The sequence below is a fragment of the Anomalospiza imberbis genome, chromosome 15, assembly GCF_031753505.1.
Source record: "Anomalospiza imberbis isolate Cuckoo-Finch-1a 21T00152 chromosome 15, ASM3175350v1, whole genome shotgun sequence".
Taxonomy (NCBI): Eukaryota; Metazoa; Chordata; class Aves; order Passeriformes; family Viduidae; genus Anomalospiza; species Anomalospiza imberbis.
The window spans coordinates 14,896,439-14,912,972 of record NC_089695.1 but is presented as its reverse complement, the minus strand read 5'-3'; the positions used below and the strand labels follow the sequence as shown (position 1 = coordinate 14,912,972).

At 44.8% G+C, this 16,534-nt stretch overlaps 1 protein-coding gene across 2 annotated transcripts in view; it reads left to right on the top strand.

Moving 5' to 3' along the window:
• The window catches only part of RNF145 (ring finger protein 145), a 46,787-nt gene extending 39,928 nt beyond the window's left edge, over positions 1-6,859 (top strand). For both annotated transcript variants that reach the window (XM_068206030.1, XM_068206031.1), the window contains exons 8-11: positions 740-922; positions 2,530-2,677; positions 3,346-3,702; positions 5,243-6,859. In XM_068206030.1, coding sequence (XP_068062131.1) covers positions 740-922; positions 2,530-2,677; positions 3,346-3,702; positions 5,243-5,671 — 1,117 coding nt within the window. In that variant the 3' untranslated portion in view covers positions 5,672-6,859. The remainder of the gene's footprint in view (positions 1-739; positions 923-2,529; positions 2,678-3,345; positions 3,703-5,242) is intronic.
• Positions 6,860-16,534: the final 9,675 nt, after the last annotated feature.

Below are 16,534 nucleotides of genomic sequence, written 5' to 3'. Positions count from 1 at the left end.
TTACTGATCTGTGAGACTTAAAACACAGCATTGTATGGATTGCTTGTAAATTGTTATGGGAAATAGCCAAAATGCCTTTTCTCAGGCTTGTCTCAACTTGTCTAATATGAAATCAGGATCCTGACACTGCCTTTCCTGTTACACCAGCCCATAACTCTCTGTAGAGACTTGAGACCATTTGCAAAAGAATGTTTTACATTTTGGATTCCAAGATGCGGAAGCAGAAAGGGTATCAATTGGGGCTGCATAAGAGTAGTCTGTATAAAAACATCTTTTGGTGAAGCTTGTACTTTATTGCATCAAATAGTTGTGGTCATCCTCAGAGGGATTAAAGTCACTCTGAGGTTCCAAAACAGAAAGGAAAGCTGTATTTGGAAGGATAGCTGTATTTGGTTAAGGTACAGGGGGAATAAACTGAAAAATGGCAAAATTGGTAATTTGCCTAAACTGGGCCCGTAAAATGCTTCGTGCTAGGTGGTGTCTGAGCTGGATGTAGCCCAAAAGCTGCTTGTCAGGAGCAAAATCTGCTGGTTCATAAGCCCAGCACTTCAGCATTTCTGAAAACATCCCTCCCTGGTTAAAGCCTTCCAAGGGACACTAGTGAAACCCAAAACCAGTGACATATGAAAGGTTGTGACAGAAGCAGACAGTTTATTTCCTGGTGTTTCTAGATGTACTTTTGAACCAGCATTGACACAGGGATGTGATTGTTTGTTTTTTTGACTGTGTTGATCTGCAGGGGGATGACTGAAGGAGTCACGCTCCTGATCCTGGCTGTGCAGACAGGTTTGATTGAACTCCAAGTTGTGCATCGGGCGTTCCTGCTCAGTATTATTCTTTTCATTGTGGTGGCATCCATCCTTCAGTCCATGCTGGAAATTGCCGATCCCATTGTCTTGGCACTGGGAGCCTCAAGGGACAAGTAAGAGACTGGTTTCCTAAACTGAGAGTTACTCAATGTTCTTTTAGGAGGTGATAAACTAGTAATTGATGGCTTTTAGTACTTGTAAAGTTGCCTTGGTTTTTTTTTTCCTGTATGCAGATTTCTTTTCTAGTCCAAGTTCTCTAGTTTTGTGGTTCCAGTTAAGCAAATCCAGGACTGTGCTCTCCCCACCCACACTCTATTGTGTGGATTTGCAGAATGGTTTTTCTTAACCTCCTCTGCACTTGGTGAGTTTTGCTCTAAAGCAGTGATCTCACACAGCTACTGAGGGTGGGAAGTTTCTAGGAGTGACCTTGTGTTAGATATTGTAAAACCTATTTTTTTTGTGATCCCCAAATAATATGGTTTGCTGGCGCAAAATAAGAGGTGTAAGGTTTGCCTTAGTGTCCCACATGTTTGGATTGTGTGGGATTGTTCAGTTTCATTTGTGTTTTGAAGAGATGTGTTGGTGCTCTGTGGTGTTTTCATATTAATCTGTTCTTATCTTTGTCAATTGCATTTGTCTTTTCCCTTTGTGTAACCTGTGAGTGAAGAAATGAACAGAGGAGGTTTGTTTATATGTAGTTTGTTTAGCTTGGAGATATTCTGGGTGCAACAAGTTAACTTCCAAGATAGAAGCAGAGGGAAGGGGAGTAGAACCAGGATAGGAGCATCTGCCCAGCTTAAACAAGCAGACTGTGGGGATAGTGAGTTTTAACTCTTCTGCCAAATCTCCCAGGGAGTTCTAAATCAGCAAGAAACAGGATAAATTCCACTTCAGCTCTCCCTTCCTCCCTCACCCACAGACACAGAACTGCAGACCTCAAAGTCACTCTGATGTTTCTTCAGACTGTATTGAATTAATCAGTTTGTGCTGCTGTCCTGTGCCCCCAGATGGTTTGACTTTCTCTGTACCTCATCTCCAGAGCTAAGTGAGGTTAAAATACAACCTGAGGAACAAGTAGAGGTAGTATGCTAAATTACTGGAGATATTCTGAAAGCCTTCACAAATGGGTGGCTGTAAAAAGATTGATGGTGTGTTTAGGTTGGGGAGGAGATTAGGAAGAAGTAGATGATAGGAGCAAAGTAAGGACTGGCAGAGATAAATGTTCAAGTCCTGCTACATTTCTTCTTTAGTGATCTCTGAATTGGGGAATATACTTCTAAAGGCAGCAGGGTTAAATCTGGTGATGTAAGGAAGTAGCTTTGGCCCACACATATTAGCAAAAACATGAAGAAGAGTTGCAAGAATTATTTAATTTGGAGACCTCTTGTTTGTTTAGAGAAGTGTCCAAACAGTTACACGTTTAATAATTTATTTTAATGGAGTTGCATCTGTAATATTTAGTATCTCAAGTACTTATTTTGCCCATATTTTTTGTCTTTCTATTGAAAACAGCAAAGATCAGAAGAGAGAGAATTTTCCACAGTTGTAGGCATGTGTGCAAGCTGGGAATGAGACTGTACCCAAGTAAAATAGAAACTCCTTTCAACAAGCTAAAGCCTTGAGCAATTATCTAACGTGCCTGCATCCAGCAGTCATTCTATTCTTTTTCTGACATTCAAATCTGACTTGAAAAATAAAAACCTATTGTGTTGTTTTGCAGGAGTCTGTGGAAGCACTTCCGAGCAGTCAGCCTCTGTCTGTTCTTACTCGTGTTCCCTGCGTACATGGCCTACATGATTTGCCAGTTTTTCCACATGGATTTCTGGCTGTTGATCATTATCTCCAGCAGTATTCTAACCTCTCTTCAGGTAAGAAATCAGCCCTGTGAAGCCCTGCATTAACCATGATCCTGTTATTCTAAGGGGGAAATACATGATGAGAAAAGAACAGGGATTAGAGAAGGGCAGAATTACAAGGGGTGATAAAAAAATCTCTTTCTGTGTCCTGTACCTGGGGCTGAGGAGCTCCTGGGTGGGCTGAGAACAGAGGTGAATGGAAGTCTACTTCAAACTGTAATGCCAAAAGGCTTTTGAAGGTGTGTAACTATCATAGTAAAAAGGTTTTTTCCCAGGGTACAAATTTATGTGTCATTATTTAGCTATAACTCTTTGAAAGCAATTTGATGTTTGAAACACAGTAGTGTAAATAGAGGACATATTTTATACTATTTGTTATTACTTGGGCTTTTTATTATTAATTTTTTTTAATTGCACCTTAAAATGCTCAGCACTCTTGTTTAATCAACTCAGCTGTGTTCTGGATTCAGAAAGGAAAAGAAGAGGAAGTACTTGGGAGCAAGCTTAAATGCTTTGCAAGAAAGAGCAACTTTTATTTGTCTTGAAGTTCAACAATTCCAATACTTTGGGGCTTGCCCTTTGTCCAGCTTGGGAGCGTTGTGTGGGCAGAGCTCTATGGCCAGCACTGACTCAAGCTCCAGTTCAGAAAGCTGATCTCATGGTCTGGAACTGTGTTACAGGTGCTTGGGACCCTCTTCATTTATGTTCTGTTCATGGTGGAGGAGTTCAGGAAAGAGCCAGTGGAGAACATGGACGATGTGATCTATTACGTGAACGGCACCTACCGGCTGCTGGAGTTCCTGGTGGCTCTGTGCGTGGTGGCCTATGGAGTCTCAGAAACCATCTTTGGAGAGTGGACTGTCATGGGCTCCGTCATCATCTTCATCCACTCCTACTACAATGTGTGGCTGCGGGCCCAGCTGGGCTGGAAGAGTTTCCTCCTTCGCAGAGACGCTGTGAATAAGATAAAATCTCTGCCCGTGGCCACGAAGGAGCAGCTGGAGCAGCACAATGACATCTGTGCCATCTGCTACCAGGTAGGAATGGAAGTGTCAAAGGATTGGCTCAAGTTAAAAAAAGCCCAGACTAACTTCAGTCTTCAGATAATAAAATAAGTGACTTGTGTAATGAATAATACTGCACTCAGTAAGTTACTGGAATCACCCAGTTTTCTGCTTTGTGCAGATTGATTTGGAGTGCTGTCACCAAGATAATTCTTAGGAATGAAGAGCTTGGATGTGCTTAAACTGCCTTTTTTTAAAATTCCAGTTACGCAGCAGACTCTGTCCTTAAGCTGCTTTGACACCTCTCATGTTTGGATTGAGCTGGTCTCAGTAGTAGCAGCAAATGTTCCCTTTCTTCATTACTGGAGGATTTTGTTAGTGAAAGACAACATGTTCTTGGTAGCTGATTTGTTACTGTTCTGTAGAAGTAGCTCAGTCTATACAGATACTGCTGCTTCATGTGCAGTGTCAGTTTTGTAGCAGAAACCTAATTATCAAAAGGTTAAAGGTCTTGCTAACATAAGCCAGCAGATGTAAGGACCTTAGACATTAATGCTGAAAGTAATATCTTTATCACATTTCAGCTCCAAAGTCTCTTACTCTTGAATAGAAATTGTAGTTATGTGTGACAGTGAAAGAATCACTCTAACATTAGTAGTGTGCAGTTAAGAGTGGGATTGGATTGGCTCCAAACTTGATAGAAATCCTTTGAAGAGTAAAACTGCCAGAATGAATGACAGTGTTCAAAACAGCAGACTAGTATTATGTGGGTCTCAGCTGGCAGAGTTCATGGTGTCACTTCATTTCTGGTGTTGTTACATGTTGTATCTGTCCTTGTGTTGTTTTGAGTTGCATGATTGTTTCTTGAGCCAACCAGTCTTGTGATTCTCATCCTGAAAAGATCGTGTTTAATAATATCTTACAAACAAAGGTTTTTTGCCTCATTTTTAATGCCTGTAATACAGAAAGCAAAACCTGGCCTGTATTTGAACTATGTGTGTATCAGAGAATCGTGAAGGTTGGAAAAGACTCCAAGATCGAGTCCAGCCTGTGACTGATCCCCATGTCACTGAGTGCCATGTCCTGGCCTCCCTTGGACACCTCCAGGGACAGTGACTCCATCACCTCCTCTCCAATGCCTGACAACCTTTTCTGTGAAGAAATTCTTACTGATACCCAAAACAAACCTCTCCTGCCACCGCTTGAGGCCATTTCCTCTTGTCCTGTCGCTTGGTCACTGAGAGAAGAGACTCAGCCCCACCTGGCTGTGTCCTCCTGTCAGGGAGTTGTGCAGAGCCAGAAGGTCCCCCCTGAGCCTCCTTTTTTCAGGCTGAGCCTTCCCAGCTCCCTCAGCTGCTCCTCGTATGAAGCATTGTGGGTGTGAAGGAAGGAATGTTCTCTTCCTTGTCTGTGGACTGCTTCTGACTCTTCCGTGCCTGGTGAAACCCATTAGATGTGTGAGGTGAGAGGAGAGGAATGGGATTACAAATAATAATATATTTCTTTTTTCTTCTCTCTCTCTTTTTTTTTTTCTTTTCTTTTTTTTTTTTTTTTTTTTTTTTGTGTCTTTCAGGATATGAAAACTGCTGTAATCACTCCATGTAGCCATTTTTTTCATGCGGGTTGTCTTAAGAAATGGCTGTATGTGCAAGAAACCTGCCCTCTGTGCCACTGCCAACTGAAGAGCCCTTCACAGCTCCCGGGCCTGGGACCAGAGCCAGTGCAGCAGCCAAATCCCAGCGCAGAGCAAAACACCAGGCCTGGAGATGCAGCTGAGCCTGGTGCTGAATGTGACCACAAGCCAAGCGTGAAGGACAGCCCGAGCAGGGGCCACGATGGACACGACAGCCCCGAGGCCTCTGCCCAGCCGGGGGGGTCTCAGAGCATGGACAGTGACACGAGCCCCTGTGAGGCCAGCCAGGGAGCAGCCTGTGCTGCAGAACTCATTGCAGCCCCAGAGGGGTGCTCTGCTCAAGATTTGAGGGTTTGTGTCCAGCCCTGAGGCTACAGAGGATGACGTGGGAACAAACGCATTTCAGAGATCCACGTTTGACTCAGAAGAAAACCAATCCTTCCACAGCTGTGAAAGAAGTGTAGCTATTAATGCTGGTCAAAATGTAATCTCCCATGCTGATTTTTATGGGCTGCTTGATAGTGGTAACTCCAGTGAGATGCAGTAGAAATGACTCCAGAAGCTCTCTGAACTGTGGGCATAGGAAGGATGTCTGGGAATAAATAGCAGTGCTAGAGTGTTTTCAAGACGTAGATGAGGGGTAAGAGGAGTGAGGGGTCTGTGAGACATTGTGGCCAGAGGGACAGGAGGCTGCCTTGGTTTTGGTCAGGGAGAGGAGTTGCACAGAGCCATGCCCCAGGTCCGGAGGGGCGTTACGGGCTGTGAGCTGCCGGTCTCTGGCAGATGGGCAGCTCTGGTTGCTGACATTTTTTATGGCACGTAAGCAAAAATCAAAGATGTAACAGCAGTGATTGTACCAGGAGGTGGAAGCACTCTTAATACGTCATGTGTATGCTTTGGGTGTTCTTGGGGCAGTTGCATTTGAATTTATGTAATCTATAGTGACTCTTGACTTTTATGACAGAGTCGTCAATATTTTGATGTATATGAAACTTTTGCTCATAATGGGCACAGTGTGGGCTGCATGAAGTAAACTAAAGCTCTCATGAACACTTTGCCTCTGCAGGAGGAAAGTGGGATGAGTTTTAGGGCACGGATAGAGGCCTTGCAGGACTGTGCTGTGTAATGTTGACCCTTGCAGCTGAATTAAAACAGTATTAAACTCTGGCGATATTTGCACTTTGGGAATGAGTACATTATTGTGTATGATCAGACTCCGCAAATGCCACTTTTAAAAGCTGTTAATAGGTTTGCACCTTTTTTTTCTTTGACAAGGACATGTCCATACTTAAATTTTTACATTCATCATGGCTTCAAGTAGAACAAGAGACTGGGGTGGGGAAATAGGTGGGAGTAGGGGGCAGGCAATTTTTTTATGTGAATTTTGATATGAAGAGAAATTAGTCACTTATTTATACGATAGGCTTGACTCAAGTGTTTTTCAAAGTCGGTATTCCTAATGTGAAATGTGATACTATTTTATTTTTAGTAGTAAATTTGGATGTAGACTGACAGACATAGCTGAATGTCTTAATAAATTACATTTGAAGATTTTTACACCTGGTTATGTGATTCTTGCACTGAAATTCCACAAGTACATGTTGAGAGGCTTGAGTAATAGCCCTCTGTTTCCCCTGATGAGTGAAACTCCCTAGGCCTGTGTTGTCCCCCATTTCCATTTCAGTGCTCTGTGTCCTGGTGGTACCTCCTGCCCTCCCCAGATCTTGGCCCATGCAGAACTCAAAGGGACATTTGCTCCTGGAGGCTGTGCCTGCTGCTACTGAGCCCCATACAAACCCCAGATTTATTTCTTCCCCCTGATAGGATGGGAACATGAGTTACACCATCTTCTGATTCTGTATCTCAGTTTTGTTTTCTTGACTATTAATCAGAAATTTGATTTATCATGTGCTTTCACTGATCATCCCAAAACTTTTATTAGCAGCTTGGTGTGTTTGGGGAAGGGGGAAAAAAAGTTGAGAATATTTTCTTGAGCTCTTCTCTCCTATCACTCCATGGTCTGGGTCCTGCTCTTGTATGCCTGCATTTCTGTGGAATTTAATCTTTCTCAAAAGGATGTTTTGTCCATGCCCATGCTTTCCATCTACATAATTTAGGCTGTTTCCATTCTTGCCACACTTTAAAAGTCTTTGGAGTCAGGAAATGGGGATTTTCTGGGCAGGGCTGTTACAGGATACTCCTTGGTAGGTAGGAAAAGAGGCTTTCCCTTAATTCAGAGAATGTGTTTGAAGGATACTCTCCTGAATTCTGCTTGCTGTCCCTGGATGTGGAAAAATAATCCCATAAACCTGTGAAGTGAGTAATGGGAAACTTGGGATGGGAGCCATGGCAGGGAGCAAGTGTTACCTACCTGGGAAGAGGTGGGAAGAGCCAGGCTTGGTCAGCCTTGGGAAGGGAGGCTGGAGGGCTCTGTGGGCCACACAGGTACCTCAGGTGACCCCAGGGAAGGGAGGGAGAGGACCTCACCTGTGGGATCACCGGGGGCAGAGGGCAGAAAGGAACCCGGGGGCCATTCCTATCCCACACTGTCACATCATTTTCATAAATGCAGGAAGTGGTGTCGGAAAAGTAACAACCCCCTAAGGTTTGCTTTCACTGCTGATGCCAGGGAGCCTTTTCTCAGCCTGGCTGATCTCTTGGCCACGGACCTTTTAATTTATAACCTGAATTATTCATAGCTAATTGGTAATGCCAGAGCTGGAGGAAAGGACTGTGGATTTCCAGCAATGCGGGTGAGTGCACCTGGAGGCTCCTTGGGAACCAAGAGGCCAGCAGCAGGTTCCACAAAACTGCCTGCCAGGATTACAGGATGGAAATGTGGATGTGGTGCTGGAAGGAAGCCTGGCAGACCAGGAAGGTTTGTAATCTCTCAGGAAAAATGGTGCTGCAGTATTGCCACTGGAGTGACCCGAAAGTGACTGTTCTGTGCTGGAGAAGGTGCTGCGAGACGAGGAGGCTCAGGGAGTCCTGCACCCTGCAAACAAAGAGGGGCGTGAAAACAGCTCTGTTGCACTTCCTACTGAAAAAAAATGGTACCTTAAAGAGAGAAAGGAGAGGAAAGGGAACAGAGAGAGGCTTGCAGAGTTCACAGGAACGGGGCTTGAAGGATGAAAGTTACCTCAATGAGGTGCCAAAACTTCTATAAAGAGTTGTAAGCGCAAAGTGAGGTGGGGCACGTCCAGTGCCACAGGGTGATGAGGCACAGCAAACTGGTTGATAAAATCTGGACTGGAAAATTTAAAGGAAGTGGTGTGTTCATTTTTTTTTTTTGCTTCATTTTTGGTTTTTGGCAACTCAGAATGCTGGCAGGATACCATTTTCTGAAAACTAGGGACAGCTAGCTTTAGGAGAAACTTAAAAATATGCCTGCAAAGAATGGGGGTGGGTGGGAAATAAATACTGATAAGCCAAGCAGGCCATATCTTGCAGGTCAGGAAGTTCAGGGATGAAGTGAGAACTGCCAAAACTGAGGCCAGCTTAGATCTTGCAGAAGAAATAAACTTGAACAGGAGGAAAAGAGGGAAGGCTGCTCTGGAGGAGCAGGGAGGTTAGGAATGAAATGAACCGTCTGTCTCTGTTCTGTAGAGCATCTGGGTGAACACTCCTGACCTCTGTGCTCTGTCTGGTGCAGAACTCCCTCTTGGACACTGCTTTGAGTTGATTTTCTATTTCTCTGCAGCTGTGCATGAGTGAATGGGAAAAAAATGCTTTTGGAGTGTTTGTGATCAGGGTGTAACTGTAGGCTGAGGCTTGAAATGGTTTTCATGTGGACTCATGATGGTGGTGTGATTGATGAACATTTGGACTCAAAAAGATGCTTCCAGCTAGGTGATATAATGGGAACAGTTGGGAATTTTATGGCTGGTTGGTTTTTTGTTGGAAATAGGAGTGCTGATCACATGGTGTGGTGGTGTGTGTCTAGTCAGTCCTATCGGCTGTCCCAGCTCTGGGCTCAGGGAAATAAATGGGTTTACACAAGGTGGGATGACTCCATGAGGAGAGAAACAAGTCTGTGGTGAGGGGTTTGATTTGAAAGCTTCTCTTTGAGCTGCATTGCTCTCAGCTCCTTTGGTTTTTGGCAGTTTTAAAGCAGAGGAATCTATTTCCTTCCTCGTTCCTCGTGAAACACTTCATTTATGCCAAGGCTGAGAGTTCTTGAAATGCACAAGGTTTTCCACCATGGGAAAATCTCTTCTTTTGGAGTCTCCTTTTTCCTGATTAAATTAAATTTCTAAGTTGCCTCAATCGTATAATAATATAGACAAAAATAATTGGGCTTAAACTGAATGTTTGAGAACAGACTTGTGTATTTTTTCCAACTGGCAGGGACAGGCAAGGAGTTTGAATTCCCTTGGTTCAAAATTCAGATTTTTTCTGGCAAATAAAATACAAATACAAGAATAATGATATCAGTGTGTAAGTCCCACCTGTCCCACACACACTTTTGGGGAGAACTGGCCGTTTGAAACATTTTCTGGTTTTGGGAAACATTCAGAATGACAGGAACCACTCGGGGGTGGATTGGATGTCACTGGATTTTGTTTGGGTCAGGGCAGGAGGCCTCCCTGGCTGGGAGCCAGCAGGATGGTGCAGAGTGCCGGGCTGGAAGGTCTCAAGAAGGAACAATCCACGTCCCTCTGCAGGTCTGTGCTGCTCCCAGGAGGGCTGTGGGGGTGGCCAAGGATTGGTGCTGGCTTTTTTCCTCCTGCATGTTAAATTTGAATGAAGAGACCTTTAATTTTTCAGCTTTCCAGTCTCTGCAGTGCCTGGAGCTGTTGTGTGTGGATTGTTCATTCTAAGCCTCGCCTGTGATGTCGCCCCACAAAAACATTTGTGGGAAAGATTGACAAATACATTTCTCCACTAATCTTTTTGGCTTTGCTGGCATGAAGTTGTCAGTAAATGCAACCTCTAACCCCATTTTTCTTAGTGTTACAGTGCTGAGTGTGGCAGTATTGCTGGTCCCCATTTTTGTGATATGCATGTGCAGCCACATTAAAGATCACAGCTCACAACCCCACACCCCAAAGATACCAGTTTTCTTTCTGGTCATGCCTATTTCTCTTAATTATGGCTATTTTACTCCCTGGATCCTGCTAGACACCCAGGTGTGGTGGCTTCTCTCCCTGGTGCAGCTCTGCTGTGCCTGGGAATGCTGAGTGCCAGTGTGGAGAGCCTGGCCAGGGAAATTCCATCCTTTTCATAAGGGAAGTTATGATCCAGCTGATAAACCGTGCAGCAAATGCATTCTGTGGCTCTAAGGTATTGGCTATTCTCTCAAAAGCAAACTTTAGAGAAAAAGCTTGCCTGCTAGATTTGGTGAGCTCTCCACAACTTCCCCAGAAGCCCATGGGTGGTTTTCCAGAGGGTTTTTCCTTCTCCTTTTCCCTGGCAGAGAAGAGCAGGATGAAGATGACAGAGTCAGGAGGAAAAGGGAGGTTGGGAAGGGGAGAAGCAGGGGCTGGGTACTGGCAGCTCATTAAACAACACTCAGAGAACATCTGACACACACACAAACCTAAGGGAGACCATCCTGGTTAAAGAGAGAAGTCACCCTGGAAAAATAATTTAAATACATGAGCAACCTAAATTAAAAAAAAAAAAAAAAAAAAAAGGGAAAAAAGATTTCTTTGTGTTACAGGTGATTAGCACAAATTTCCCCAGTAGTTGCCATTTCCTGGAGGCTTACAATCCACATCCTTAAATAAATCTGGTAGCTGAAACACTCTCAGCTAATAGCACAGCCAAAGACCAGATGAGCTGCAGAATTTTGCAGCAACAGATGTGAAAAGCCCAGGTCTGCGATGTGGATAAATTACTTCATTCCTAGGAATTTAAAAATGTAAAAACTGACTTAATTGGATTAAAATAATCAATTGAATAAGTATCTGGTATTTATAAATGAAATGATCTGCTGTTTATTAATTGACCATAGTCTGAGTTTTTTTTAAATTGATTGTTCACTTCTAGCTTGGGGAAAAAATGCCAGCTGGAATGCAGAGAGATTAAGTTCTATTTATTTTCCTTGCTAAGAGCCACATTGTGCAATTTAAAAGGAAATGTCCTTGAAAGATGGGTTCCTTTGTAAACTGTTTCAGGCCTTGTTTGTTTTCAGATGGAAATTAATTTCTCAAAGGCCCTTCGTGTTAGAAAGTACGTGTTGATAAGTAAAGAAAAATGAAAAATTGTAACCTGCTAAAATACATCTTGTTTTCGAGATAAAAATCTTTGCATGGATGTGGCTGAGTTTGGGGTACAGCTGATCTGGTCAAAAGCTGGTAATGATCTCCACTGGCACAGGTGGAAGGAAACAATCTGTGGGGGAGAACCTCAAACACAGTGGTGGAGTATTGCTAGAATTCTTCATGATGCTTTGATGTGCTAAAATATCGATTGTAAGCAAGCGTGTCAGCTCCTTGTTGAGCTCGCTGGGTGCAGCTGGGGGCTCTGGGCTGTGCCTTCCCCGTGCCCAGCTGTCACACATGGCAGGGAGGGTGCAATGATGCTGCCAGAAACATTTTCACCAAAAATGGGCCTGTTCTCAAGAGAAAACACAAGTCTGATTCTCCTGGGGGTTTGTCAGGTGGCTGTGCCTGTGCACTGGTGGGTCTGGAGTCGTTCCCTCTGGTTTTGGACACAAGTGTGCTCCGTATCCAGCTGTGTTTTGGGGGATTGGGCGGTGCTGGCTGAGGTGGGTTCTGGCTCCTCTGATGTTCTCTCTCACTCCGTGAGATCAAGCTTTTCTCTGGGCATCACTTGAAAGGACCCAGCTCTCCAACCCCTGCCCGACAGATGTTTGCACCAACATCTGGATGGAGTCGCGCCCCGTGCAGCGGAACTCTCGCTTTGCTGGGAGCCCGGGCTGTCTTCCCAGAAGGCTGGATCCTGTCTCCAGAGGCAGAGGTGAGCAGGAGGAGGAGGTGGGTGGGAGCCGGTGCCGGCGGCTGCCGCGGCGGGGCAGTGCGGGACCGGCCCCGGCAGCTCCGGCAGCGGCTCCGCCGATTCAAACGGGGCCGGGAGCGCAGCAGGGCGAAGAACAGTTCGCTGCTATTCCTACTGCTGGTACTACTACCGCTGCTACTACTATTATAACCGTTATTACTATTACAGCTGCTATTTCTATTCTTCCTATTATTGTTATTCTTCACCACCAAAATCGTCAGCAGAGCTGCTCTGGCGCGTCCCACGGTGCTGATCCACGGCTGAGTTTGCTGGAAAATTGGGATTTACATTCGCAGAGCATCAGAAATCTGCTTTGGCACTGGTACTTTTCTTTCAGCTTGAAAGGCATTTTTTCTCTCCTTTCTTAAAAGCCAGCGCAGTTGACTCTGCTGTCAGTGACAAAACTCTGAGGGGCCGCGAAGGCAATTCCTTCCTTTGGAGATTCCCACAGATAATGATTTGTACGATAGAAATAATTTCATTTGGGTCAGGATTTCTGCTCAGTAAAACCCAGAGGGATTCTGAGAACTGCTTGGACTCTGGTGAAATCCCACTGGATGCCAGTCAATACTGTCCAGCTGCATTTATGGGGTCAGATATTTTCGCCTCTTCTCTTTGCAGAGGATTTTTAAACTGGGATGTGCAAGCACAGGCCACTGTCACATACTCCAATGGGAGCCTACTCTGCAGCTCCTTGAATACAATATCTTTTGCCTTCTTCCATAAATATTTTAATTACTAATTTGCTGGTCTCATTTAACACAGATTTGGCATTTATCATTTGAATTTAAACTTATTAAAATTGACTCTTTTCTTGGCTACCTATGTTAATAATTTAAAGGGAAAACTCATTATTAAATTATTATGGGTAATTATTTTGTAACTAGTGTGGAAATTGTCATTTTTGCAGCCTTAAAAAATCCTGGAAGGAAGCACATGTGGATCAATATGGATCAAATCCCAGGAAATGTAAAGATGAACAAGAATAAAGTCTTATGTAGAAATGTCATACAGATGGGGGAAAACACTAAAATTTGAGAATTATTTTCTACCCTTGCAGCTACAAAGCTTTGGAGGCTGCTGATTTCAGTGAGTCAGTGCTGAGCTTTCCTGGACAGAAAACCACTCCTGCTCTGGCCCTGTGAACGGTGCTGAGGAGCCTTTTTCCCCCCGTGGCTCCAGACTTCCCATCCCTGCGAGGTTTGTCCTGCTCCCGTGTTTTTGCAGGTGCCGCACACCCGCCCCTGCCCCGGCAGCCTCCTGCATCACTGACACTCGGCAGAGTGTGTTGTGTTTCCTGGTGACACAGCAGAGCTGTAATTCCTTTAAAATGGGTGGTTTTAGGCGCCAGGCGTGTTACTGATGCCAATGACGGCACCTCCAGCATCCCCCGCTTGCTCAGGATGCGGCCGGTGGCCCTGCGGCTGGAATTAGCCCGTGGCAAAGCTGCGGGAACAATGAGGCAGAGCGGAATGCCCTCCCCGCTCCCAGCAGATGGCCCTCACGCTTTTTTCATTTCCCTCCAAGGCGCTGGAAAGGCTCTGCAAGCACAGGGGTGCGAATCCTTCCCGGGGATCAGCCCGGCATCAGCCCGGGCTCCGGGGGGTGCCGGGACAGACACCCCCGGTCTCTGAGCCCCCCGGCACCTCGGCGCTGAGCCCTGAAGGAGAAGCACTGAGGGGCTCCAGGAGGGCGCAGAGCCGGGTCTGGAGGCTGAGCTGGACCTTGCACATGTGTGCTGCAGGCTCGTCCCAAATCTGCACCCGGGCTCCGGTGAGGCGGGCTGGGCTCTGCAGGGCACCGGCTGTGCCTTGCTCAGGCGTCAGCCTTCGCCTCCCAGCAGCTGCCAAACTCTGCCAGCCGCGCTTTTACACTTTCTGAGAGCAAGGGACAGCTCGGGAAGCACCGAATCAGGCAATAATTTCTTCTTCTGTTGATCTCAGGAAAGAAAGAAAGAAAGAAAGAAAGAGAAAAAGAAAGAAAGAGAAAAAGAAAGAGAAAGAAAGAGAAAAAGAAGGAAAGAAGGAAAGAAAGAGAAAAAGAAGGAAAGAAAGAGAAAAAGAAGGAAAGAAAGAGAAAAAGAAAGAGAAAAAAGGAAAAAAGAAAGAGAAAAAGAAAGAAAGAGAAAAAGAAAGAAAGAGAAAAAGAAAGAAAGAAAGAGAAAAAGAAAGAGAAAGAAAGAGAAAAAGAAGGAAAGAAAGAGAAAAAGAAAGAGAAAAAAGAAAGAGAAAAAGAAAGAAAGAAAGAGAAAAAGAAAGAAAGAGAAAAAGAAAGAAAGAAAGAGAAAAAGAAAGAAAGAGAAAAAGAAAGAAAGAAAGAGAAAAAGAAGGAAAGAAAGAGAAAAAGAAGGAAAGAGAAAAAGAAGGAAAGAAAGAGAAAAAGAAAGAGAAAAAGAAAGAAAGAGAAAAGGAAAGAAAGAAAGAGAAAAAGAAGGAAAGAAAAAGAAAGAAAGAAAAAGAAAAAGAATGAGAAAAAGAAAAAAAGAAAGAAAAAGAAAGAGAAAAAGAAAGAAAGAAGACATTTTAAAAGGACATTTACTAACTTCTCACCCCTTACCTTGATATTTGAGTTTCAACTTTATGTTGGTGTTATAATATTGAGAAATTCAAATACAACTTCTCAGCTTGCAAAATTGCGAATTCCTGAATTTTGGCACTAGTTTCAGCCAGCTCTTGATCCCGGATTTCCCGATGTTTGCGTCTCCCCCCTCATGCCAGGATCATTGTCCCTCTGAGAACAATCCCGGATCTGGCTCTCTCATTCCGAGCTGTTGTGGGAGTATTTCAGTGCATTAAGCAGTAGATTTGTTTATGCTCAGAAAGGTGCTGCCCAGCCCTCTCTGCTCTAAGCTTTTCCATCTGCATGGCCCCATCCTGACCTTGATCTGCTGTGGGGCTGTGGAGGGGCTCGTTCACGATCCAGCCTCGCTGGCTTTTCTATCGGGATTAGCTTTAAGGGGCTCGAGCTGTTGAAGGGTTTTCCAACTGATAAATGGATTGAGACCCATATTTTCATCTCACGTCATCAAACATTCATCAGATACTGCTGGACCAGGTTTGACCTCGTGACCCCGCAGTAAAAGGTCCCATTAGCAATTTCCTTAAACCGTCAAGTCATGGCGTGACACAACTGAAATGCAATGGGATTGTTTTTCTTCCACAGGTAAAGGCAGTGGGCTTCTGCCTGATTTTCATTTACTGATCTGTGTCACCAGAACACTCTGGTAGAGTCTTTGTGCTCTCATGTGAGAAATTTGAAGAAATACGAAGATGGGGTGCAGTGCCCTGTGCACAGGGCAGCTGCCGGGTCCCACAGGCCGTGCAGTTGTCACCTGTCCCCATGAACAGGAGAAGTCCAGCGGCAAATCCCATCCTTAGAGCGCACACCCCCGGTGCCAAGACAGATCCAGGCTGTGCCTGTGCTGCTCTCTGTAAGCAACAAAGGCAGAGACTGACAGGCATTTAGGAAAGCTTCTCTGGCTCACATCACACTGTACTGTTCTTTTAACCAGCAATTTTTGTATCCGAGTTCTTTCTCTCTTCGCAGAATCATTTGAAGAAATAATGTGTGAGGGGGGAAAAAATTACCTCTGGCAGTCATGTTATAATGGCTCTGGTGCTGACAGCCCTTTGGGAACAGTGGCAGCAGCAGGGTAAGTATATATGACATCTTTGTAGTGATAAAGAAACAAATAAATGTTCCCATTAACACTCCATCAGGTCAACAGCTATTCCAGACCAACACGATGCTAGAGGAACCGGCTTGATTCATATCAGCTCAGACACACTCCTCCTGCAGCATATCTTCTGGAAGGCACATAAACCAGAGGTCCTGCTCTGGCCAGGTGGAGTCATTAAAGAATCAGTGAACTTTTTACAAGTTGCTTGAAATACCCTGGCTTGAATCCAGCCCCGGTGTTGCTGCTGTGTCTGTTTAACAGCTCCTTCATCATGCCATGACAATGACTCTGCTTCAGTGCTGGAGGAAGTTGTTTCTCCATACATCGTTTGTAACACATTTTGGGAGGCTTCTGAATGCTTCACTTCCTAAGCCCTGCAGTGAGATCAGTGGGATGTGAGCTTTGCCATAAGAGGCTGCTCGGGAAGCAGGAGCAGCATTTGTGGGTCATCCATAATGGATGCGTGTGCATATGGAGCAAACACACGTGCACACAGATGCCTGCTCAGAGAGGCTGCCCCTTCCCCGGGCAAAGTCAGCAGGAGCTGAGCTTCACTAAGAACCACAATGTCTCACCCCCCACATGAGGGT